Source organism: Aethalodelphis obliquidens, unplaced genomic scaffold (genome assembly GCF_003676395.1).
Source record: "Aethalodelphis obliquidens isolate GAN/ISIS:26980383/991018 unplaced genomic scaffold, ASM367639v1 scaffold11, whole genome shotgun sequence".
Lineage (NCBI taxonomy): Eukaryota > Metazoa > Chordata > Mammalia > Artiodactyla > Delphinidae > Aethalodelphis > Aethalodelphis obliquidens.
Window position 1 is genome coordinate 36,380,757 of NW_020837955.1, and position 23,429 is coordinate 36,404,185.

The window sequence follows — 23,429 nt, forward strand, 5'->3', positions numbered from 1 at the left end:
ACAGTGAGAATTCATGCCAACAAAACCCCATGATGAAGAAAACATTAAATTTTTAAATAAACGTAGGGTCAGTCCAATTTCCACATCTATAAAAGTAAGGAATATATCCCAACTCTGCAGGGTTGCTGTGTGGAATTAAATTTAAAAAGTGGAATTAAATTTAAAAAGTACGGAAGCGCCTTGGGAACACTGTCTCCTGGTAGGAGCTCATTCAGTGATAGCCATTGTTTAACAGCAGCACAGCCAGTGGGTGAAAACACAGGCTCTGGTGGTGACAGGTGACTTGAGGTTCACAGTCCAGCCATGCAGGTTACCAGCTGAGTGACCCTGAGCAAGTAACTCGATATGTGAGTCCACCTACAGACTCGGGGTGGTATTGCCTCCTTCCTAAACTCACTTATAATTTTTCAGTTTTTTACACACAGTGTGGTTTTGGCTGTGCCTAAAATTACTTCTCAATCTTTTCTTTTGGCCAGGTTGTTTACTTTCAGCGAGTTCCGCCTTCTGAAAACACTTCTTTTGTGGGTCTACTTGCAACTAAACAGCAAAACTCAGACGATGCCGACGTACGAAACTGTGCTCTCATTTTTCAGCAGGTAACGTGACTTACTGTCGATTGATGAATAGTACATACACTGTTTGTTTGCTCATAATATCATGGGGGAAAGCATCAGTGATATTTTTCATAGCATCATTCAGAGTGCATAGCATGCAGTTTTCTTATGGGATCTAAGATTATGGGATAACTTTGAACCACCAGATTACTTGAAAAAGTGAATAATAGGTGTTATAATATGAGATAGTCCTGTGCCTTTGAGCACGTGTTCTGTGTCCAGTAAAAGACATGATGCAAAAGGTGCGCTTTTTATTCAGGAAAGTTACCATACCGTACTGGCCTTAAAAATTTCATACTTAAAATGTACCTAAATCAGACCAGATCGTTCTCATTTATATTTCACTAGTTAGCCTACAACATTCTGAATTTTCTGGACAAATGAAAAAGCATTTGAATGTACAAAGATTTCATAGCATTAATCTAGTCTCTTAGAATGTCTAAATTTATAAATTCTAAAAGTTATATATCTCAACATTCAAGTGAAAAATAACAATTATCGTATAAGAATGGGCACCATTTCATTATGCTTACTAAGTGCAATAATTCTGATAAACACTTTCTATTTGTAATCTCATTTAATCTCCCTAGTACTCAGGGGCTGGTTTTATTATTCCCATGTTACAGATGAGGAAATTGAAGTACAGATGAATACCTTGTCAGAGATCATACAAGTGATAAGGGACGGAGCCTGACTTGAACCCAGACCTGCCAAATCCCAAGACATTTTGCTGCCCATTCCTAGGATGGCAGGGAGGATTTCTCTCTTGTGCCCGCTGCAGCTGGTTCAGTCGTGAATCCCTGGGCATGGTGTCTAGAAAGATCCTGAGGCTGCCTCTAGGTTCAGTGTTGTTGTCAGCCAATTACTTCTAAAATTGCCTGGCAGTGCATCTTCTTCCCCTCCCTGTGTCCTCCTCTGCCTGTGTTTTCTGTCTGTTCAACCCCACTGGCAACGTCAGCTGTGGCAGCATGGGACAGGGGGACAGGGTGGGGGTGAGGGTGAAGGCAGTAATCCATCTGGTGTCTCTTTAGCTTCTGTTAAAACTTTGTAAATACACTCGCATCATCCAGGCTGGTTGCAGAGTGTGATGGCCCCGTAGCCAAAGACAGCGCCAGGAGGATCCGCCCTAGACGGGCAGGCTTACCTTCACGATCAGGTTTACGTTCTGTTCCCCATATCGGCAGGGACGGGGGCTTCCAAGCAAGATAAGGTGCATTCAGGGGAGTCAAGAGATTCCTTTTCTTTTGCACACGTGACTTTAGCAGATAAACACATCTTCCGTGTGTTCGTCAGCACATCAACCTGTTTAAGCCAAGTTTTGCTTGCATTGTTCTGACGCAGTTAATCCTTTTCTGGAACATCTGTGCACCATGTCAAGTAAAGAGCCCCTTTTTCCTGTCTCGTTATTTGGGGAAAGCAATGTTCATTGCCAGAATGACATGTCCTTGCTTAGTTTCTATATAATTTGCTTTGAACCCAAGTGTCTTAGATACACCCTCTCCCACTCTTTTAATAGCCCAAAAGACACTTTTTCTGATGAGTCATACACACCAGGAAAAGTCGCTGTTTGGCACCAGGTTAGCTCTCCTACTGGAAATGTCTAGAACTGGGAGATAGGAAATGAGCTAGAATGTGGGTGATTCATTGGAACTGTGTTTTTACTGTGAGAGAAACAAGTGGGAGTGAGAGAGCGAAGGCATGTGGCCTGCCTGAGCTGGGGTCTCCAAGGCTCCCCCCGTCCTCGGGTGTTCCTTACCAGCATAGCTTCTGCATTACTCCTGAATCGACATCGATTCCATTTTGACCCCAGACCTCAGCCCTCCACACGCATTTCCCCAAGGCCCCCTGAGCCTGCAAGGTTTCCCTTGTTGGAAACCATTCGTGTGTCTCCAAATGGTCTTGCTGCCCAAGCTGGGATGCTGTCCTCTACCTAGAGCCGTGTTCTCAGACTCCTGCCCTACATCCCTTCTTCCCTCACTCCCTCTCGCTCCCTCCAGCAGGCTTGGTGTCCCCTTGGGAGAAAAGATGAGACAGTCTGGAACTCAGATGCTCTTCCGCTCCGTGGTCACCCAGGCTTACCTCCGACTTAGAGGACCGTGGCCCATTTTTAGGACCGCGGGTGGTTCACCTCCCGTCCCAGCTCACTCTTCTGCCCATAAGGTGCTCCATGGTCAATGGCCTCCACCTCCCAAGTGCTTGTCCCCTGAGTCCCCGAGGGACTCCTTAGCCGAGGGGTCAGCACTTGCTGCCCCGGCTCCCCTGACCCCAGCCTGCTCTGCTTCCTCTTCTGAGTCCATCCCGGCGGGGCCTCCCTAGGAGGCTTGCCAGCCAGGCCCTTACGAACACCTTGGTGGGTGCATACGTCCTGTCTCCCTGGGTAGGTTGTGAGCAGCTTGTAGGAAGGGTTTACAATCCTTTATTGCATCCTCAGCTCACCTGGCACCGCGCATATAACAGCTTATGGAATGATGAAATTCCATCAAACATTTCTACAGAGCTGGGTTGCCCCAGCTGAGAAATGGGTCTGACCATGCTAACGCCAAATTCAGAGAACACCATGTCTGCGGCAGCTCGAAATAGGAGGGCTGGCAGACAAGTTTCCATTTTTACTGATGGGTAGGGCCTGTTCGGTGGACGAGACTAGGAAGAGTTCTAAGGCTTTCTCGAGGCTCAGTGAGAAATAATGTCTCGATAGTTTGGTGATGCCTACCCTAGACATGGGAGGGGGCAGCAGTGGTGCCCAGGCTCTGTGCTGGCCTGAGGATCCCTGGGGCTGAGCCTCAGAGCTGCTGGCCTGAGGGCTTGGGCTGCAGGAAGGCACCTCTGCTCCAGTGGTGGAAGGGGTGGAAGTGGTGGAAGTGTGGGAAGTCACGGTCAGCCTGGGCCGGAACTGAGTCACCAGAGGAGCTGAGCTCCACAGTTCAGTGAAGACAGAGGGAACAGCTAGTCAAGGAAGTTTCCACAGCCACTGACAGGGACATTCCAGGAGCCTTAGAAGGTGGGGCAGATGAGCAGACCCTGGGAGACAGTACACAGGCTTGTGTATGAGAGCCAAGGAATTTGGCTGTTTGGCCCAATTTTTAAAGTTTCATCTGTTGATGAAATAATTGAAATGACAGAGTGGTTTATAAGGTATTTCCCAGGTGGGGGAGCAGAGGTCAGAGTGGACCGTCACAATATGGGGACCTCCAAAATGGGATTGTGCTTTCATAATGTGGCAGCAGCGGGACAAGCTGCCCGAATGTTAGACCGACCAGGAATGAGGCAGAGCTGCAACTCTGGGTGTGGCCTTGGCTGGCCCAGTATCCAGAAAGGAGGGTTTAGAGCAGCAATTGAGTGAAATAGATCAAATACTCCTTTTCTCAGCTGTCTTAGCAACGTCTTGAGCTAGGAGGGAAGGTATTTGAATAGATAACTCCTTCAGCACCGCTGTACCTGCAAATAAAGACATAGGTCCAAGCCTTTTCTACTCATCTGTATTCTTTTATTCATTGATTTTTTTTCATTCATTCAACAAATAGTTATTGAACATGTGCTCTATGCCAGGGGCACCGATGGACAGTGAAAGGGGCAGTTTCTCTGCCTAGCTCCATGTTTAAGAACATCTTCAAAGTTTATTTTCATTGTTTTCTAAGTACATCAATATAGAAAGGGAACATGCGTGTGTGTATACACACACACACACACACACACACACACAGCTGTTTTCCTGGCAGTGGTTAATTTAGAAATACAAATAGGCTGTCCAGAATTTAATTTAACATTTCCTTGTAAGAAAAACAAAAACTGTAAGCAAAACCATTGCCTTCATTCGTCCACAGAGGAAGTCATCATTTTGTTTCACTTAGCAGTCTGAGAAGTCCGTGGGGGCTGTAAAAATTCATCAATTGGAGAAGAGCCAGAGACAGGCAAATTTTCTACTTCTTTGTAAAGTTTTTTTTTTTATGTGGACCATTTTAAAAGTCTTTATTGAATTTGATACAATATTGCTTCTGTTTTTTATGTTTTGTTTTTTTGGCCCCGAGGCATGTGGGATCTTAGCTCCCCGACCAGGGATCGAACCTGCACCCCCTGCATTGGAAGTTGGAGTCTTACCCACTGGACCGCCAGGGAAGTTCCGGCACTTTTTTTTTTAAGTACATTTTTCATCAGAATATAAAATACCTACAGCAAAGTGCACAAACCTTAAATGAACAGCTCAATGAATTTCCACAAAGTGCACACACCTGTATAACCAGCACCCAGACCAAGAAACAGAACCTGACCAGCCCCCTAACGTGCCTTATTTCGGTCACTACCTCTGGCACACCAAGGTGAACGGGTATCCTGGCTTCTTTTACTATGGAGATGTCTTGGCTGCTTCTGAATTTTAAATAGAATCTTACAGCGTAGACTTCTAAAGGTCTGGATTTTTTCACTCAACAGTGTGTCCGTAAAATCCATGCAGGGATGGTAAGGGGCTTACAAGGGCGCCTTTTGCAAATTGGTGGTGGAGCTGGGTGGACCTGGGGCTCCTAGATCATCAGACACATCCTTTTACTTTGAGGTCTTCGAGTTAAGGGCAAGTCATGAACGGACCTGTAATTCTAGTCCTTAGTTGATTTGCTAATCCCTAAATGGGTCCCTTTCAGACACTGCAAGGGTGGATTCCAGCAAGCTCACCAGAAGGAGGTCATTGAAAGCAGTCAGTGAATCCAATTTCCACACCATCCCAACTAGTAGATTTCCCTGACCTCTGCAGCAGAGTCTCCTCCCTCCTATGCCCTGTCCAAATCTGACCCAGCTTTTATGGAGCTGGCCAAAGACTCCTCCAGGAAGCCTTCCTGGATCTCACCTGTGCACTGGACAGATTCCTTCTCTGAGCTTCTTGGAGAGAGAACGAGAGCATGTGCCGGCTGTGTGGGTGAGCACCGCCCCGACAAACCCAGCACCACCTTCCCATATATAAAAGGAGGGGAGCCTCCGAGGAGAGCGGCCCAGCCATGCCCTGCACTCCGAGCATCGCAGCCCACAGGTGTCTGAAGGAAATGAACTGTGATGCTGTGTGCCAGGGCGGGCACACAGCCATGTGTCTCTTGTGATTAATGGATGGCATTTGCAGATATAACCACAGAGTCATCATGAAACTGGGCACCCCTGGTGTGACAACTCTGATCTCTTTACCAGAACATTCATTTTGAAGTAGTCCATGAGTCATGGACATGAGGGTGGTTCAGTTGTTCTCTGTCAGAATCTCTCCACCAAGCCCTGTGCAGGGAGGTTGATATATTTCTTTTGTGTTTGTTGCCGTTTTCATTTCTTCTGTGTCTCTGACCAGCGGTGCTCCTATCCGCCTTAGCTTGGCTCCCTGGAAGCTGAATCTCCCTCTTTTCAAGGTCCCAATTCCTTCCTACTTCTGCACTTCCCTCCTGTGTGGCTTCTTGGCCTTTCACCCAAACTGGGTGGCCCCAAGACGTCTTCTTCAACGGTAAGAGTGGAGACTTTGGAGGAACACAAGGAATATAAGTGTCTGGATGCGGGAGGCTCTTGCAGAGGGCAGGTAGCATCATCGTTACACAGAGTTTCTAGACGCAGTTCTGCCTTTGGGCAAAGGTCAGGACCATCTTCATCTTCATAGTCAAGATGACATTGACTGGGTCTCGACAAATGACCCAGAGGACTTGGCCTGACAAATAATCGTGGTAACAACAGACAGGACCCTGTGAGCATAGGAAAATTGGCATAGAATAGCCTGGTCTGTGCATGTATGTGTGTGTGTGGTGTGTGTGTGTGTGTGCGTGCCCACACATGCACTGGGCTGGAACTGCATTCCTAGAAGGTGAAGTATGGTTGAGCAGAGGGATGGGATGGTAGGATTGAGCCTGGTGAGTTGGCAGGGACCAGCTCATTCATCCAATTAATTCACTTAACATTATTGCAAGCTGACTTGCCTGAGAACCAGGCACTGCAAAGGGTGCTGTGAATACAAGAGTAGACAGAACAGACGAAAATCTCCGTCTTCACAGAGTTTACAATCTAGGAAGCAGAGACAAACAGCACATTCAGTAAATGAGGTATGTGTTAGCAGGTAGCGGCCCTGAGTCTGAGTCCCACTACTGCCATTTACTGGCTGCAGAGGTTAACAATACCCCCTCGTCGGGTCTGATGTACGTTCGTTCTGACTCAAAGAAAAGGCCCAGCACAGCACTTGGCAGGACGTCCTGAATGGCAGTGACATTCGCTAGGTGATGGTGGTGGCAGCGACATTCAGAATTATTGTTTCCTTACCACACTTTGGTGTCAGGAGCCAAGAGGACCGTTTCCTGCTTCTTGGGTTTCAGAAGGCGTCCAGGTCTTCCACACCGAGTTACCTTTTGAAAAAAGCCTTGTTCCCTTCCCCCAAGTGTGTAATTTTTTTCAAACTTCACTTTAAAATATAAACTATTCTTTCAGATATTTTTCATAGAAACTAAGTAATTTTTAACTCTAATTTTTTTATTGTGGTAAAATATACACAACATAAAAATGACCATTTTAACCATTTTTGTGTGTACAGCTCAGGGGCATTAAGTACATTCACGCTGTTGTGCAGCAGTCGCCATCATCCATGTCCAGAACTTGTTCATCTTCCTAAACTGAAACTCCACGCAAACTAAACAATGAATCCCCTTTCCCCTCTGCCCGTGCCCGCCGCCCCGGCAACCACCACTCTACCTCCACCTCTGTGAATTTGATTCTTCTAGGAACTTACGTAAGTGGAATCATACAGTATTTGTCCTTTTGTGTCTGGCTTAATTCACTTAGCACAATGTCTTCAGGGTTCATCTGTGCTGTAGCACATGTCAGAATTCTAGAGTATGCATTTAAAAGGCAAAAATTTGAAGTGCTGGGCTAATGGGTCTCTGAGTCTGAAAGGGTAAATGACTCTGACCGATGACAGGCTGGAGGAGGCAAGAAGGTCGTGGCTGATGGCAGCTCTAAAATGCCAACCTGTGCCAGTCTGACAGAGACTTGTTCCCGGCACTGCCTTTCAGGAGGTCAGAAGGGAGGATTTGTCCCCAGGGTCTTGCAAGCAGAACCCAGAGCCGACCTGGGTGTATCTTTCAGTATCAAGGACCTATGAACTGTCCTCCCTAAGGGGGTCATGCCCCAAGGGTTTCCCATGAACTTTAGGAGGCAGACACCATGACCGGAAGCTTGTCCCATAATAGTCAGTGCTAAACCCAAAGTCTTTGCAGAGACAGAGCTCAGCGCCCGGGGAAGCCATGCCAGCCTTTGTTTCCACCAAACAGGCATGCAAAGAGGTCCCGACGCAGCAGCCAGCTTCCCTCACTTTATGTTACATCAGGTGAGCGTGCTCATCCTTGGCCCAGAGAATCCAGATGCCACGACCCAGCAGCGGAGTTGAGCCGGGTTAGATGGAAACACGTGGGCTGTTCTCTGGAGGCCCGGGCAGTGTCCCAGCTCTGCAGCCATCCACCCGCCCGGCTCCAGGGGCAGGGTTACGCCCATTGGTTCAAGGCGCTGGACCACACTGCTCAGATGCTTTGGGATTTTAGAAAATCAGCGGCTGAGGCCACCGTTTACTTCCTTTGAGGTGGCCCATGGCTCCGGCGAGTTAGAGGGTGGCAGTGATAACGCCAGCAAGAACACGGCCATGCACTTGACCGGCTCAAGTTCAGGTCACTTTCCTTGGGGTGAGGGGACAACGGTGGCAATCATGAAGCCCGGAGTACCACTAGGACCAGCAGCTGTGCCCGGCATATCAGAAGCTCTGTCACCTTTACTTCTCCCGACCACCCAGGGAAGCACGTGTGGCTGTTGTGCCCCCGGACAGAAAAGGAAGCTTGGGGAGGCTGGGTCACACGGCTGACGGCCGGCTGGCCCAGGACTGGAACCTGGTCTGTCTGACTCCAGGGCCCAAGCTCAGGGACCCCAAGCATGGTTGGGCGATGCATGAGCTGACTTGTGACCTGTCCAAATCAGCCATCATCAGTGCCACTTCCTGTGGTCCAAAGGGGTCATAAAGTCCAATCACCTGTCTCAGCAAAGCTCATTCAGAATCTTCTCGGGGAGAATGTCTGTCTGGAGAGGTCCTGGCTGACGGTCATCTGGCTGAGTGCCTCTCATAGGGAGACTCGGGGGCCTTGGGTCCCTCCTACTCTCCCAGCATCCTTCCCACAAAGCTGTGGAGTTGGCGCCTGGGGGCTTCTGAGCTGGAGGGGAAATCTGTCCTCTAGATGGTCCTTTCCCTCCTGGGCTGAAATTGTATTAACCTGCAGCTCCAGCAAGTTCTGTCTCCTCAGGGGCCACTCCGGGCTGTGGGAGCCCTTGCCGAGGGTCCGGGCTCGTTCCCCAGAGCATGCAGCTGGGCTGGGGGTTCTGCGTCAGCTCAGCCCCTTCTTTCTTCCTTGACGCCTGCGCCCGCCATGATGCCACCTAGCCGATTCTTCCGTTAAATGGTGAGAGAGAGGCAGGGAAGGAGGAGGCATTCACGTCTGGGAAAGGAGTCAAGCGAGCGTTATTTGTCCAGCTGAGAGATCCGTGTTTCTCAGGGCACTGGCACGGCCCACACTAGCCCAGCTCCACCTGCCCTGGGTAATGGAGGGCTGGATCCAGGATCAATAGCCCTGCACTCCTGGAAGTATCAGCCCTCCTTTATTTACGCCTGGTCCGTCCACCCCCAGAGACAGCTCCCCGGTGGATTCTAATAAATAATCATTGAATTTGAATTCGCTCATTTGTCCTCGCGCCCCTCTCCCCTCTCACAACGCCTCAGAATCCTTAAACTTCTCTCCTGGGACCAGTGCCACGAGGAAGAGTTGGAGAGTCTCAGGAATTCCCAGATCTTGTGAAAACAAATGGCCCCCAGGCAGGTTGGTGGGCACCCCCAGCAGAGGCGGGACACGGGGCCAATGGAGTGTTCAGTCTGGCTGGGACAGGGTGTGATTTGGACATCACTCTTGATTCATGGAAAAATATTCTAAAAGTGCCTTTGGCCGGTCTCATACAGGATCTGACTTGAGGGAATGACTTTGTGTTTCCAAAGTCACTGGAAAAATTATCCCCTGTCGTCCCCATTTGTCAAAAGTGACCATTTTATGCAAGTTGTTTCAAAACAAGACTGGATGTGTGCCTGTGTGTACATGTCTTCTCAAGGGGAATGTGATTTCAACCCAGCCCTGACCTCAGCCACGTGTGGAAATTAACCAGAGTTTAGTATTAACACTGTCCAGAACTGATCCTGGAACCAGCTGCTAAAACGAGTTACGCACTCATCCGACCTTTCTTTCTTCTTGATTCTACCAGAACGTGCTTTGGAATTGCCTAAACTGGCCACTTACTCAAAGGGCAGCACGTGTAGAGGGGGAGTCAGAAACCCTGGGTTCAAGTCCTGGCTGAGCCGTTGTTTTTCCATCTGTAAAATGGAGCCGATGATACTTGTCCTGTCTGCCCCTTGAGAAGTTTGTGAGACTCAAGTGAGAAAACGTATCCTGAAATCCTCTGTACCGTTATGCGTTCCCATCATCATTTAATGAGCATTTGTCGGGCACCTACTATGCGGTAGATGCAAGGGGAAGATAACCCTTTGTCTCATTACAATCTCGGGGGGCAGCCCCCCTCTGCTTCCACACTCCCCACCCATCCAGAGAGAACCAGGCTCCATCTACCCCTGGCTGGTGAAACTGCTGGTCTCTGACATGACTTTCACGAGCCCCGGCCAATTCCAGAAAGGAGGGTTCTGAAGGCCTTTTATTCCTCTTTGCACCTTGCTAAGCTTCCCCAAGAAGTGTTGCTTTCTGGACCGGGATGTGGGACAGAACTGGATGCAGCTCTTCCTTTGCCTGCGTCTGCACGGCATCACCAAAGGTAAGCCCCAGCCCGTGGGAGCGCATCCAGGGGAGGCTGTTGGGGACCTGCCACACCCCTCAGCCACTCCTGAGGAAGCCCCACCAGACGTTTCCAAAGGAATCAGCTGAGATCTGGCTTTGTCATTTCCAAGGTGTGTGACTTCAGGAAAGTCAGTTGGCTGCCCGGTCTCAGTTTCCTTGTCTGTAAAATGGGGATAATCAGAGCTCCTGTCAAACATGACGATGAATGGAAGGGGCTTACCGATTATGAAAGTGCACTCAGCGCCCAGGGCTGCGTGTCGCCATCTAACCACACGCCCTGCCTCTTAGAGTGGCGTTGCCTCTGGGCCGCTCGCTTACTCGGCAGTCTGGGAGAAAACTGTGGGTCTGTGCTCCAGGCTTGAGTTTCCTCGTGCTCTGGGCCCAGAACAAGGCAGCTGTGACTTGGAAAGAGAGGGAACTCTTGGGGAGTGTGTTTGGGGCAGCCCAGGTGGCCACCAGTGAGAGCTTTGCCTCTGAAAGGATATTTGAGAACTTTTTCAAAGCCATTTCCAGTTATCCAGATAGAATGAGTAGCTCCAAAACCCACAAATGGTTGATGGAGCCCAGAGAGTTTGTCCAAATTGCTTCTAGACACTCCAAAGACACTGTTTATCAGATCTCAACCCTCCCTCCTTGGGCAGGATTGTGGCCGGGGGCTGTGGACCCTTTGGGGGAAAGGGCCATGGGACGTCTCACTTGGGTTCCACACATCTAACGATTCCTGGGGCCCGGGAATGCCCGCCAGTCCTCAGCTCCCAACTTCCTCCTTTGTCCCTCCGTAAATGAGGTTTTTGCAGTTCTCTTATGAATAAATCCGTAAGAATGTCCCCTTTGTGCTTCTTCCAGGCAAGGATCTGGAGGAGCTAAGGCACATTAACTTCTTCCCTGAATCCTGGCTCGTCCGGGTTATAGCCAACCATTACCTCGCGGTGAGTCGCCAGCTCAGCGCAGAAACAGTTATCGAAATTTATTGCCTTTGCTTTTTCTGGAGATGTGTTTTGCATTTGGAACCTCTGGGCCTCTGAGGTGGGGAAGTATCTGGATCCTTCCCCAGGGGAAGTGGGAAGAGCCAAGCCTGGAGGGGAGGAGAGAGGAGGCCCCGCCTTGGAGCCCAGGTGTTTAGAACATCTGTCCTGTTGACCCGGAGAGTTGGGGACAATTGGCCACACGGCCCTGCAAACAGAGTCCCCTCACAGATACAAATGTCAGGTGCTTATTATTGAAATTTTTCAAAATTTAGAGAAACTGAAAGAAAGAAGACACATACTCTCAGACCCATCACTCCCCAAACAACCATCGCAAACATCTTATTGCATTTTATTGCCTTCAGGTCTTTTTTAAAAAAATACACTCAATGAAATGTGTTTCTTATCACCATTTTTACTGGCTGCAAACTCTTCCACCAAGAGGATATGCTACAAACAGTGCTACTTGGCCTTTCCTTTATTGTAGAAAAGTCGTGGTGTTTCTAACTGCTATCTATTATAAGTAGGCTGCATGGTGAATGCATTTGCACGTAATGGTTTATTTTACTATACTTAGAATTATTCTTATAGGAGAATCTGAAGAGTAGAAAATACTGGCCCCAAAAGGAATGTGCACTTTTGTTCTTGATACATATTAGCAAAATTTGAACCAAATTACTCCTTCCCCAGTGATAAACGAGGTGCCTTTCTTTGAACAAGCTCAGCAACATAGAGCATTTTCCTTTCAGATCACTTGTGTCAATTGTGAAGTGAACAATGGCGTCTCATTTTTGGATATGCATTCCCTTTATTACTAGTAAATATGAATATTTGTCCACGTGGCATTTCCCCCTTTGTGAATTGTCTGTGCAAACGGTTGTGCTTCTTATGTGTTTCCAATCATGCATTTTCAGAGATGAAGTGGGGCAGTGTTTGAATTCTGAAGATTTATGAGTCACTGGTTGAAATTAAATTCAGCTCAACAAATACCTATTGTAATGTGCAAACCACAGGGCTCGGTGCCCCATACGCAGTAGATAACCGCTCCATGGAACTGTGCTTCTCTGGGACATAACTCAAAATTGTGTTCTAACAGAGCAGAGGGTGGGAGGGGCAACAGAGAGAGAGGGGACAGTCTCGGGGCTGGGGCTGGACACCTCAGGAAGTCCCCCACCTCCCTTTTCATGTCCCTCTGGCCTTGCCCACCTCCTTCCTTTTGCCCCCCGCCACCAATGTCATCCTCCTGAAATTTGCTCCCTCCAGGCCCCCGCCCTCACGTGGAGCCTGCCCTATGGGGCCGTACTTGCTCTTGACTTTACAGCCATGAATATTCTCTGCCTTGTAATCGGGCTCCTGATGTACACATTTTATTTCTCAAGTAAGAAAAAAATGCTGGGGCATTTTTCTTGTTCTCATCTTTGCATCTTCTGAGAGCATCGAGCATGGTACCTGGCTAGTAGGTTTTCAGTAAATACTGTGGACTGGATTCATGGGTGAGCATAGGCTCCAGAGACAGAACTCTTTCGAGCACGATGGGGGTTGTAGGGATCAATGTAGTGAAGGTGATGTTGGGGGGTCGGGCTGCTGGTAAGTGGTGTGTGTTTTCCTTTCAGCTGGAGAATGGGGGCGACATGGCCCACGCGAAAGATCTTACCACCCAGGGGGTGAGATTCGGGCTGCTCTTTAACCAGGTACTGACCACTGGGCCTGAGCCAGGGGAAGAAACATCCCTTCCCGTGCTTGGTGAGAGACCTTTGTACAATGGCCATGCTCACTTCCGCCCTCTGGTAGGAAGGCCGGGGCAGAAGAGGGAATCATAGGGGTCTCTCCTGCACACTTGCCACCCCCTTAGAAGGAAAATGCACAGACGGGGCCCTAGGACAGGCCATTCAGTCACTTGATGGGCACATCTACGATTCCCATGAGGGTACCCAAATGTCTCAGCTTTCCAGGGTTGGAGGTGTTTCCTGGGGATGCAGGACCTTTCTGTTCTAAAACCAGGAAAGGCCTGAGCAAACTGGGATGAGTTGGTCATCCTCTTCCCCACAAACATGGTGAGCTGCCAACTGCCCAAGAAGAGATTCCACTCTGAGCCCGTGGTTAAGGTTGCAAGGGCGACTGTTCTGAGCAGCTCTTTAGATGGAGCCCAGAATCAAAGCGGCAGTGAGTTAGGGAGCTCGGCTGCAAAGCCTCTGGGTGCTCAGTCACCAGCGGAGCCTGAGCGGCTGGTGGCTGCCCTCTGTCTTGGGCTCCCTCGATAGGTACAATTCTCCAAGCAATGGCTGCGATCCTCCAACATCACTAAAGCCACCCCAGTAGTGATCTCAAAAGAATTCATGTTTTACGGGTTTGGGGCCCTGAGTCTATCATCAGAGACTCCCCTCTGGGTCAGGCCTGGATGGGCTGTGCTTGCAGGGACCTGCCCAAGTGGACAGATTGCAGACCACAGTGGCCGGGACACCGTGCAATACCGTGGGCATGGCGGGTCTCTTAGGCCCATCAGATTGGAGCCAAATGGTTTGTTTCAAAGGTCTGCAGACCACGGGTCATCTAAGAATATGCCTAACTCATTCTTCTCCCCACTAAGGGGGGCATGCAGAGCAAATAGTATTGCCACTGAGCGCCAACCTATCAGGATTTGTAAAGTCGCTACAGTTTGTCTCTTCTTTTGTTTCCCAGGCTAACATTGCTGTTATGTTTTAAATCACAAATTAGTCACTTTAGTAGTTGTAGCTAGAATCGGTCTTGCTATGTTTTCTTGCCTTTGACTACTGAAGGTTTTTACCCCATCACTTTGTTGCTTGTCTTTCCCCATTTAGGAGTATACTACACATTCAAAAGTGATTGCCATGTATGGATTCTTCTTTGAGATAAAGGGAATCAAACATGATACTACTTCATATAGTTTTCATATGCAGGTAAGAAGGACAGAGAGCACAGGAGAGCTATGTCTCTGAAACAGCCTTTGAGATTCAGAATCAATTCATATGGAATTAATAATAATTGATTAAACATGAGTCACGAATTCATTTGTAAGACGTGTTGTAAGCCTGGTGCCGCTCATCCTCATGGTCGTGATGTCATTTGACTTTTGCACTAACGTTGCGAGGCTGCTGCTCTTAACCCACTCAATAGACGAGGATCTCAAAGCGGAGTGTCTTCATGTTTGTATGGCCTCTGCTGTAAGGCCAAGGTCAAATGATAGTCCTCTGGAGCCACGTGTGGGGCTCAATTCATTTTCAGTTTGTACATGCTGGGGGATGCTTTACAGATGGCCATCCTTCTGTGGAGGTAACGCACATGCCCATAAAGGCAGAGGGAATGGTGTTCTCTAGGGGGGCAAAGCGGAGGCTGTGAACAGGACGCTGGAAGAGTCAGGAGGGTGGATGCCTTCACCTCCATGCTCCTGCTGGACTTTCAGGAGAGGCAGGAGAGCTGGGTTTCAGAGTAGAGTCTGAATTCAAACCACCTGGTGAGCCGTTTGATCTTGGTGATCCCAGGCGCCTCCCTGTGTTCACTTTCTGACCTTTAAGTTGGACAAGGTAATAAGACCTACCTTCCTAGGTTGCTGTGAGTATTAAATGTGTTAACTTGTGCAAAGGGCTTGGAACAGGGCCCTGATGATGATGGTGACAGCTATGATGGTGGACCCCTACCTTCCACTTAGGGTTTCATTATAAGTCTCCAAAACTTTAAGCTCCTTGAGAAACCATGTCTTTAATATCACCATATCTTTTTATTACCACTGCGAATCACAGAACAGGAACGTAGGGGTGGTATGTTTGTATTATGAGTGGATAAATGAATGAATGCATGAATGAGAAACCTGGGGTTTCATCCAGCTTGGCCACTACCTCTTTATGTGTCCTTGAGCGAGTCACATCTCTTCTTTAGGCCAGTCCTTGGCCTTCAGTGACTCACGCATTTCCCTACGTATGGATTTTACTGGATGGAAGAGATGAATTATGTAACAACAGGAGTCGAAGTGCTCATATGAATACTATGTTGGTTTTTTAAACTGGCAAAGCAATGTGAAGACCTTCCCGTTCAATATAGATTGACTTCATGGTGCTTTCCTGAGTTGGCCAAACCCCAGTCCGTTGGGCAGTGGTTTGCTCATGGTGAGGGTTCAAATGCCAACTGATTCAGCAGCAGCTGCATGTAAGAAATGGGGCCATGAGGAAACCCTCCCGCCCTGTACACATCAGACAGGAGGGCCGATGTGGCAGGGACCACGTTTCGCTAACTCCGGGTCACCCTGGTTTCAGTTCCACCTAAGGTGGGTCACCCTCCTTGCAGAGAATAAGGCACACCAACTTGGAATTTGCCTCCTCCGTCTATGAGCACAGCCCCATCAGCCTGAGAGCAGAGCGCTTGGTGACGTACGAGATCAGAGCCCAGACCCTGGTGGACGGCAAGTGGCAAGAGTTCACGACGAACCAGATCAAGCAAAAGTTTGGGTTGGTCAAGTCGTCCTGCAAAAGCCACGTGAGTGCTTTTCTTTTCTTTTCTCTTTGATTTTGCTCTTTTGCTCGTTCTCTCCTCCACATATTTTTGGGGATCACTGACTTTATAGCTCCAGCGATCTACGGGGGGAAATTTGCTCAGTTTCTTAAGGATTTTCACAGCCCCAAATAATGCTAAAGAAAAACCTTGTAGGATGAAATCTGGGCATACTGAAAACGATAAGCCAAACCAGACTGCCTGATTTGGGTCACACCCGAATCATTTTATAAACATCGAAGGGGACTTTTAGGGAGAGGTGGAATGTCTGATGGAGCGTATTTGCTGCCAACACCACCTTTCTTGCCGGGACATCACCTTCCACCAAAATCCATGGCCCAGCCCACCCGCCCCTGGCTCGTCCAAGGAGAACTGAGGTCATCTGCCTCAGTGGGCCACCGCAGCATCCCGGTGGATTCAGTACCTGGCTTGGCTCCTGACGGCTGCAATCCAGAAATTGCTAGAGAGCCTGTCTGCAGTGCTGGGAGGAGCTCTTTGGTCTGTGAATTTAAGCCCTCGCTGCCCTGCAGGAAATGGGACTTGACCTTAAACCAGTGAGTAATTCTCAGTCCTGTCTGCACATCAGAATCACCTGGCCCTTTGCAAACTCCCCAGGCCCGAGAGCCACCCAGATAAGACCAGATATTCCGTGGTGGGACCCAGGCATCAGTATTTTTTAAAGCTCCTCTAGTTATTCTCTATGGTGTTGGAAATCAGAATAGCAATTTCCTTGTGGAGGTGGGAGTGGGGGAGGCTGGGATACTGACCAGGAGGGGATGGGAAGGAGATTTCAGAGGTACCTGAAATGTTCTTTATCATGATCAGGGTGGTGGTCACACAGGAGTGCTTACTTGTGAAAATCCATCAAGCTGTATCCTTAAGATTGGGGCACTTCATTGTATTTAACTTATACTTAATTTTTTTAAGGTTTATTTTAAAAACCTTCCCTACATGATTCTTACTGTACATCCAGAGTTGAGAAGCAGCATCTTATACAATCGCCAGGCCTTCCTCTTTCCCCTTCTAGAGGGTGATTGCGTTTATCCTGAACGTCCCGTTTGCTTTGTTTTGTTTCATCTTTTAGGCCTTGAAAATCCAAACTGTGGGCATCCCAATCTATGCAAGTTTTTCATTCATCTTCTCATTATCTTAACGGTTTTCCGAAGAATCTATGGCATTTTTTTTTCTTCCACTGGTCCATGTAAAAGGAAATAAAACGACATGAAAGGGACTGCTCAAGCATTCAGCTGACTCTCCGAGTTAGTAATGGTCTCAGAACTTTGGCCCACTGTCTTGGTCTGTTGGGCTGCTATAACAAAACACCACAGACTGGGGGCTTATGAACAACAGAAATTTGTTACTCACAGTTCTGGAGGCTGGAAGTCCAAGATCAAGGTGCCAGCAGATTCCACGTGGTGTCTGATGAGAACCTGCTTTCTGGTTCATAGACGGCTTCTTCTCGCTGTGTCCTCACATGGTGGAGGGGGCAGGGAGCTCCCTGGGGCCTCTTTTAATAAGGGCACTAATCCATTTTACGAAGGCCCTGCCTTTCCCTCATGACCTAATCACCTCCCAAAGGCCCCACCTCCTAATGACATTACCTTTGGGGGTTAGAATTCAACATATGAAGTCTGGGGAGACACATTCAGACCATAGCACTCCCATTTGTATCGTCGGAAGATGGAAAGTATCAGAGCCATGAGTCCATTGCCATCATCGACCCCGAAGCTCCCTGAGTCCAGACCTAACTTGGTGCACTCTCGGAAGCACTCCTATGGGGGCATCAACAGTAACAACATACTCCAACAGGAAGCGCCAAGGTTCCCCTTTTTGTGATACATCTCTGCTTGCCACACAGAACAACACACCTTGCCATTGTCCCTGGCAGTTTTGGCTCAGCCAGAACAAGAGGTAGGAAGGGAAGTAAACAGTTATAAGGTATGGCATGACTTATTTACTGTCCCACCTTTTTAAATGGAACTTTAGGTTTTGGAAAAAGCAAGGCAAGAGAGTCTTTTTTCGCACCGTGTGGATTAGTTTTCTGTTGCAGTGTAGCAGAGTAACAAAAGTTTAGTGGCTTAAACAACACATACTTATTTCACAGTTGTTGTGGGTCAGGAGTCCAAGCAGACTTGCTGGGTCCCCTGCCCAGGGTCAAGTCTACAATCCAGTGGCAGCTGGCTGTGTTCTCATCTGAAGACACAAGTGGGGAGAACCCATGTCCAAGCTCATGAGGTTGCTGGCAGATTCATTTCCTTGCAGCTGTATGACTGAGGGCCTGACTGCTTACCTGCTGTCGAGAGAAGACCACCCAGGCTCTACAGGCCCCTGTACTTCCCTGCCACATGGTGCTCTCTACAGACCTTTCAGAGCATGGCTGTGTGTCCTTCAAGGCCAGCAGGAGAGTCTCTCTAACTGTCATCTGCTAAGACAGAGCCGTGCGTACCGCAAGGTAATCTTGGGAGTGACATAGCATCACCTTGGCCATGTTCTCGGGGCTAGAAGTAAGTCATATGTTCTACCCACACTCAAGGGGAGAGGATTATACAAGGTGTGTGATGATTTAGGGTGTGTCCGCCACAGCCTGTTAACCGGTGTCTTTGGGAAAGTGATGGAGCATCAGCTGATGCCGTATAGACAACAAGTGGGTAAATTTAGTCTGATGATCACCGTAGAATCAGACATGGGTTAAGGGAGCCGCCTTCCCAGCAGAGGACTGATGCCCTGGGCAGAGTGAGCTGGCAGAGAGGAGGGCTGGTGGGAAGGTGAGAAGGGGAACCAGTGGAAGAATTGGACAAACGAACTGGGAGTTGGGTCTGTCCTAGCCCCCATCCTGCAAGTTCTGTTCCCTAGCTTGCATCTGGCCAGGCCCAGCCAACAGGAAGTGGTGATGGGAGCTTGGAGAATAAGAGACTGAGGGAACCCAGGGGACTTCTCACCCTCTCGGCTGCAGAGGGCATTTTCCAGCAGTGGCTGTCTCCCCTCTATGGCTCCAGCTCTGCTCTGCTGTCCCAGCTCCTACCTGGCAGCCTCCTGTCGTGGTTCCAGATCCATCAGATGGCCCTGCTTCTGCTTCTGTTCTGGTGACGCCTCCTCATCTGTGTACCCCTGCAGCTCCAGGCCGGTGAAGACTTCCTGCCGGTCTCTGGGTGCCTCATTCTCCTGTTTGCCTTCCCAGGTCTTCCTTCATCTGTGTGATCTGTTCTCTATTATATTTATTCTGTTTGAAATCCCTGGAGTATTTTAGGCTTTCCAGACAAGTCCCTGATATAAAGGGTTCTGAGGAGTTGGCAGGTGTGACCCAGTGCATAGGCTGTTGGAAAACAGCCTCGATTATTCCTCCCACCCCTGCAGGGCCGGGTCAGGGCAAGGCAAGTGAGACACTCTCCTTGTGTCAAAATACACCGTCATTCAGATTAATAGTATTTTAGTGGACTATCTTAAAAAAATCAAAATCAATGCCAAAAATCTGTGACGTAGGTTGATGAATTACCACAGATGAACACCCCCATATTCCAGCGCCCAGATCAAAACCAGAAAGTGCACGATCACCACCCCAGATGCCCCCCCGCCTCCTTGTACTTCCTCCCAGTCACTGTTCCTCGAAGGTAAACGCTATCTGACTATCACATTCATTACAACGGCCATTTAGTTTGAATATTGAATGAAGAGAGTCGTGCAGCCTGTTCTCTTCCATGCCTGCATCCTTTGGTTCAACATCACGTTTAAGAGATTCATCCACGTCTTCGTAGGGAGCAGTAGTTTGTTTTCAAATAAGGATCGTTTCCCCTTTTATAACACGAAATGTTACTTCTATATAATAACAAGCTTGTTGAAGAAAAATGAGGAAATTCAAAGAAGACAATAAAATCCAGTGGGACTCCCATCATTCAGAAGTTTGGCAGGTGACCTTCCCGAATTACCTTTAGATGCACTTGGAGTTTTCTTCCCATTCAAAATGGGATTATGCAATGTGTTTTTCCTTAGAAGCTGATTTTTTTCCTCTCTCCAGATAGATGATTTCTTTAACAGAGAAGCACAGCCTTGGGAGAAGAAGGCGGTGATGAATTTGCCTTGCCTCCAAACTAATGGTGCTAAGTCGGAAAAGTCACTTGTCATTTCCTCTCTGTGAACTGTGCTTCCTTGTCTATAAAAAGGGGATAAGGCAGCCCCTCGGCCTCCCTCGGGACTATGATCCCTGCGGCCACGAGTCGTGTAACAGCCCCTCGGTAAGCAGCCCCTGGGCAGATGTTGGGGTGCGGCTCGACTCACTGGCTCTGGAGAAAGAGCAGCCTTGTGGCATTTCACCAGGGTCCTGGGGGATAATGGGGAGGATAAGAATGGAAAACTTCTGAAAAGCAAGTCCGTAGATGTCCAAGAGAGAAGAAGCTGTTTGGAAGCGCTGCTGAAACATGAATGACTGTCCACTTTCTATGGGAAACCACTGTCCTGGCTCAGCTATTTGGAATATGCAATGTCAAGCTCCTGGAGTCTGCAGGATTGGGAAAACCTCGCGGAACAGCAATTCCAAAAAGGCCTCCCTAAGGTGACCAGTCACACTGTGAGGGTCCAAAAGGCAGGGATGTAGGAGAAAGGCAACCCCAGAAAGGATGGAGTAAGGGCCTGACGGGCTGGGCTGCGTCCCCTGCCTCAAGGGCCAGAGAATGGAGGCACCTGAGGCAGAAGGACTCGGGGCATCAGGGACAGGAGATGATGTCATTTCTACCTCCTCACTGTAAGAGCGGGGAATCAGGCCCAGGGAGCTGGAGTGACAGTTCTGGTTTAAAGATGTTACACTTGACGCCCACCCTCTCACTGAATCCTCCCAACTGCCCCCCCTCCCCGTGATGTAGGTGTATTTTCCACGTCAGTAAGAGTGGCAGCTGAGGGCTTCCCTGCTGGCGCAGTGGTTAAGAATCCGCTGGCCAATGCAGAGGACATGGGTTCAAGCCCTGGTCCAGGAAGATCCCACATGCTGCGGAGCAACTAAACCTGTGAGCCACAACTACTGAGCCCATGTGCCACAACGAATGAAGCCCACGCGCCTGGAGCCCGTGCTCCACAACAAGAGAAGCCACCGCAATGAGAAGCCCGAGCACACAACGAAGAGTAGCCCCCGCTCGCCGCAACTAGAGAAAGCCTGCGCACAGCAACAAAGACCCAACGCAGCCAAAAATAATTAATTAATTAATTAATTAAATTTTTAAAAAGAGCAGCAGCTGAGCTTCAGAGAATAAGGAAGTTGTACATCCAGGTTCCTCAGAGTGGCAGAGCCGGGGCCACCACGGGCCTGGCCACAGGGCTCACCTGTTTCCATTTCCCTCCACAGGCCACTGAGAAGAGGGGAAAAATTTACTTATTTATTTATTTATTTGGCTGCATTGGGTTTTTGTTGCTGTGCGCGAGCTTTCTCTAGTTGTGGCGAGCAGGGGCTACTCTTCATTGCGGTGCACAGGCTTCTCATTGCGGTGGCTTCTCTCTTTGCGGCGCACGGGCTCTAGGCACGTGGGCTCAGTAGTTGCGGCTCACGGGCTCTAGGCGCGCGGGCTCAGTAGTTGTGGTGCACGGGCTTTGTTGCTCCGCGGCATGTGGGATCTTCCCAGACCAGGGCTCGAACCCGTGTCCCCGGCATTGGCAGGCGGATTCTTAACCGCTGCACCACCAGGGAAGTCCCGAGGGGAAAAGTTTTAAGGTGCTTAATTCAAGTATTTATTGAACACCTACTACATGCCCGACAGAACTGTGTGCGGAGCATCTGGGCATGCTGGGCCGTGCTGGGCAGGGTGCCTTCACATGGGAAATCACATTTGATTCCGCTGGGGGCATTGGGACAGGGCAAGGGTGGTCTCACTGAGGAGGTGGCAGGTAAATGGGCCATGGAGGATGAGCAGTGTCCTTGCAGGTGGAGGGTTGCTGGGAAATGGTACAGGTGAAGCTGAAACAGCTGAGAACAGGCTCATGTCCAGGTCCAGGACTCTTGGACTGAATCTTCACCAGAATCTCCTGGTTGCTGGTGCAAATGGACCCCTAGCCCCCCAGCTGTGAAGGCTGACTTTGCAGCCTAGGAAACACCCAGGAACCTGCACTTTAACTCCCAGGCTTTGGGGAAGTCCTGATGCGGGAGGTCTGGGATCACTCCCAGAAACAACTCAGATCGATCTGAAAATGTTGATTCCATAGCAGGGGTCCCCACCGTACCCCACATACCCGACTGTCTTTCTTCTCCAGTGAAAAAAAAATCCAATAACAACAACAAAGCTGTGAATCTATTTCACCACACTGGATGATTTTATTTTTAAAACCAAATTTCCTGTATTATGAAATATAGAACTTCAAGGAGGCACCCTCCTGTGGGTGGACCATTTACTATAATGCAGAGTCCACCCCTTTCCACTAGGGGGCGAGGTCTGCCTCAAAACTGGGAACCAGAATTTCAGTGGCAGAAATTTGCAACTTAAAAGCTCATCTTGCAGGGTCTTCCTTGCTTAGTGGTTCAAAGTGAACTTTTTTTACATCCCAGATGAGACTGTGGTCATTCAAACATCTACAGTGTTCACATCACAAAATCTCTGAACCTGGGAAGTAGAAGTCTTGAGACAAAAATTCTTAAGATGATCTTACAAGCCCTCCTTACAAGTGAGAACTTCTTAGACTAGAACTTAAAAAGTCCACAGTCACCAGGCCAAAAGCAGTGACCATGAGTGTTGGTCAGCCTAACATATTATGTGCCATGTCCATGACCTTCTCTGTGTTTGCTTCTCCTATCACCCACCATCTGGCTCACCTCCCCAGACCCTCCCCTCCAACAAAGATGGCCCGGCAACTCTTTTAAGTCATGAAGTAGCAAGACAAGGGTTTGAGTCCTAGCTCTGTCCCTTACTAGCTGTGTTGCTTTAGGCAAGTCACCTAACCTCTCTGAACCTCAGAGTCTAATCTGAAGTGGGCCATAAGACCTGTGGTGTTAAATAAGTTGATGTGTGATTGGTAAAGCACCCAACACATAGTAGGAGGTTGATACAATTTATCTCTGTTCCTCCTCATTATTTGGAGTCATTCAGTATTTATTAGGTCAAGATGGATGCTCTGTGATCTTGGGCAAGTCCTTTTTCTCTTCTGGGCCTTCTTCCCCTTATGCAAAATGAAAGGTCGAGCTAGGCACTCTTGGTAGACCTTCCCAGCTGCAATCATTCATTGAGTCCTCTGATTCCAGGAGAGCAGAAGAACAGAAGTGAATGGCTGTGCCTATGACCAGGAAAAGTAGGACCTGGGGAAGAAATGAACTGTCTTATTTTCCTGTGAGCTCATCGGGAAGAGCAAGAAGGGCTTTATCCTCACTCTTCCTTAGAGGGTTTGGAATCCTGGAGGCTAGAGTACCAGATGAGAGAGGACATTTTTGCTCTTGTAAGCCTAAGATGAGAAGGGGATGTGCTGGGGCCTGCCAAGCTGCTGGGGAGAAAGACGGGCTCCCCGGGAAC

The 23,429-nt window shown here is 48.9% G+C and overlaps 1 protein-coding gene across 1 annotated transcript in view; it reads left to right on the plus strand.

Moving 5' to 3' along the window:
• BTBD16 (BTB domain containing 16) overlaps positions 1 to 20,892 on the plus strand; it is a 46,969-nt gene extending 26,077 nt beyond the window's left edge. The window contains exons 9-15 of the mRNA XM_027113089.1: positions 477 to 596; positions 10,372 to 10,463; positions 11,333 to 11,415; positions 13,065 to 13,142; positions 14,271 to 14,369; positions 15,751 to 15,939; positions 17,039 to 20,892. Of these exons, the coding sequence (XP_026968890.1) occupies positions 477 to 596; positions 10,372 to 10,463; positions 11,333 to 11,415; positions 13,065 to 13,142; positions 14,271 to 14,369; positions 15,751 to 15,939; positions 17,039 to 17,107 (730 nt within the window). The 3' untranslated portion in view covers positions 17,108 to 20,892. The remainder of the gene's footprint in view (positions 1 to 476; positions 597 to 10,371; positions 10,464 to 11,332; positions 11,416 to 13,064; positions 13,143 to 14,270; positions 14,370 to 15,750; positions 15,940 to 17,038) is intronic.
• Positions 20,893 to 23,429: the final 2,537 nt, after the last annotated feature.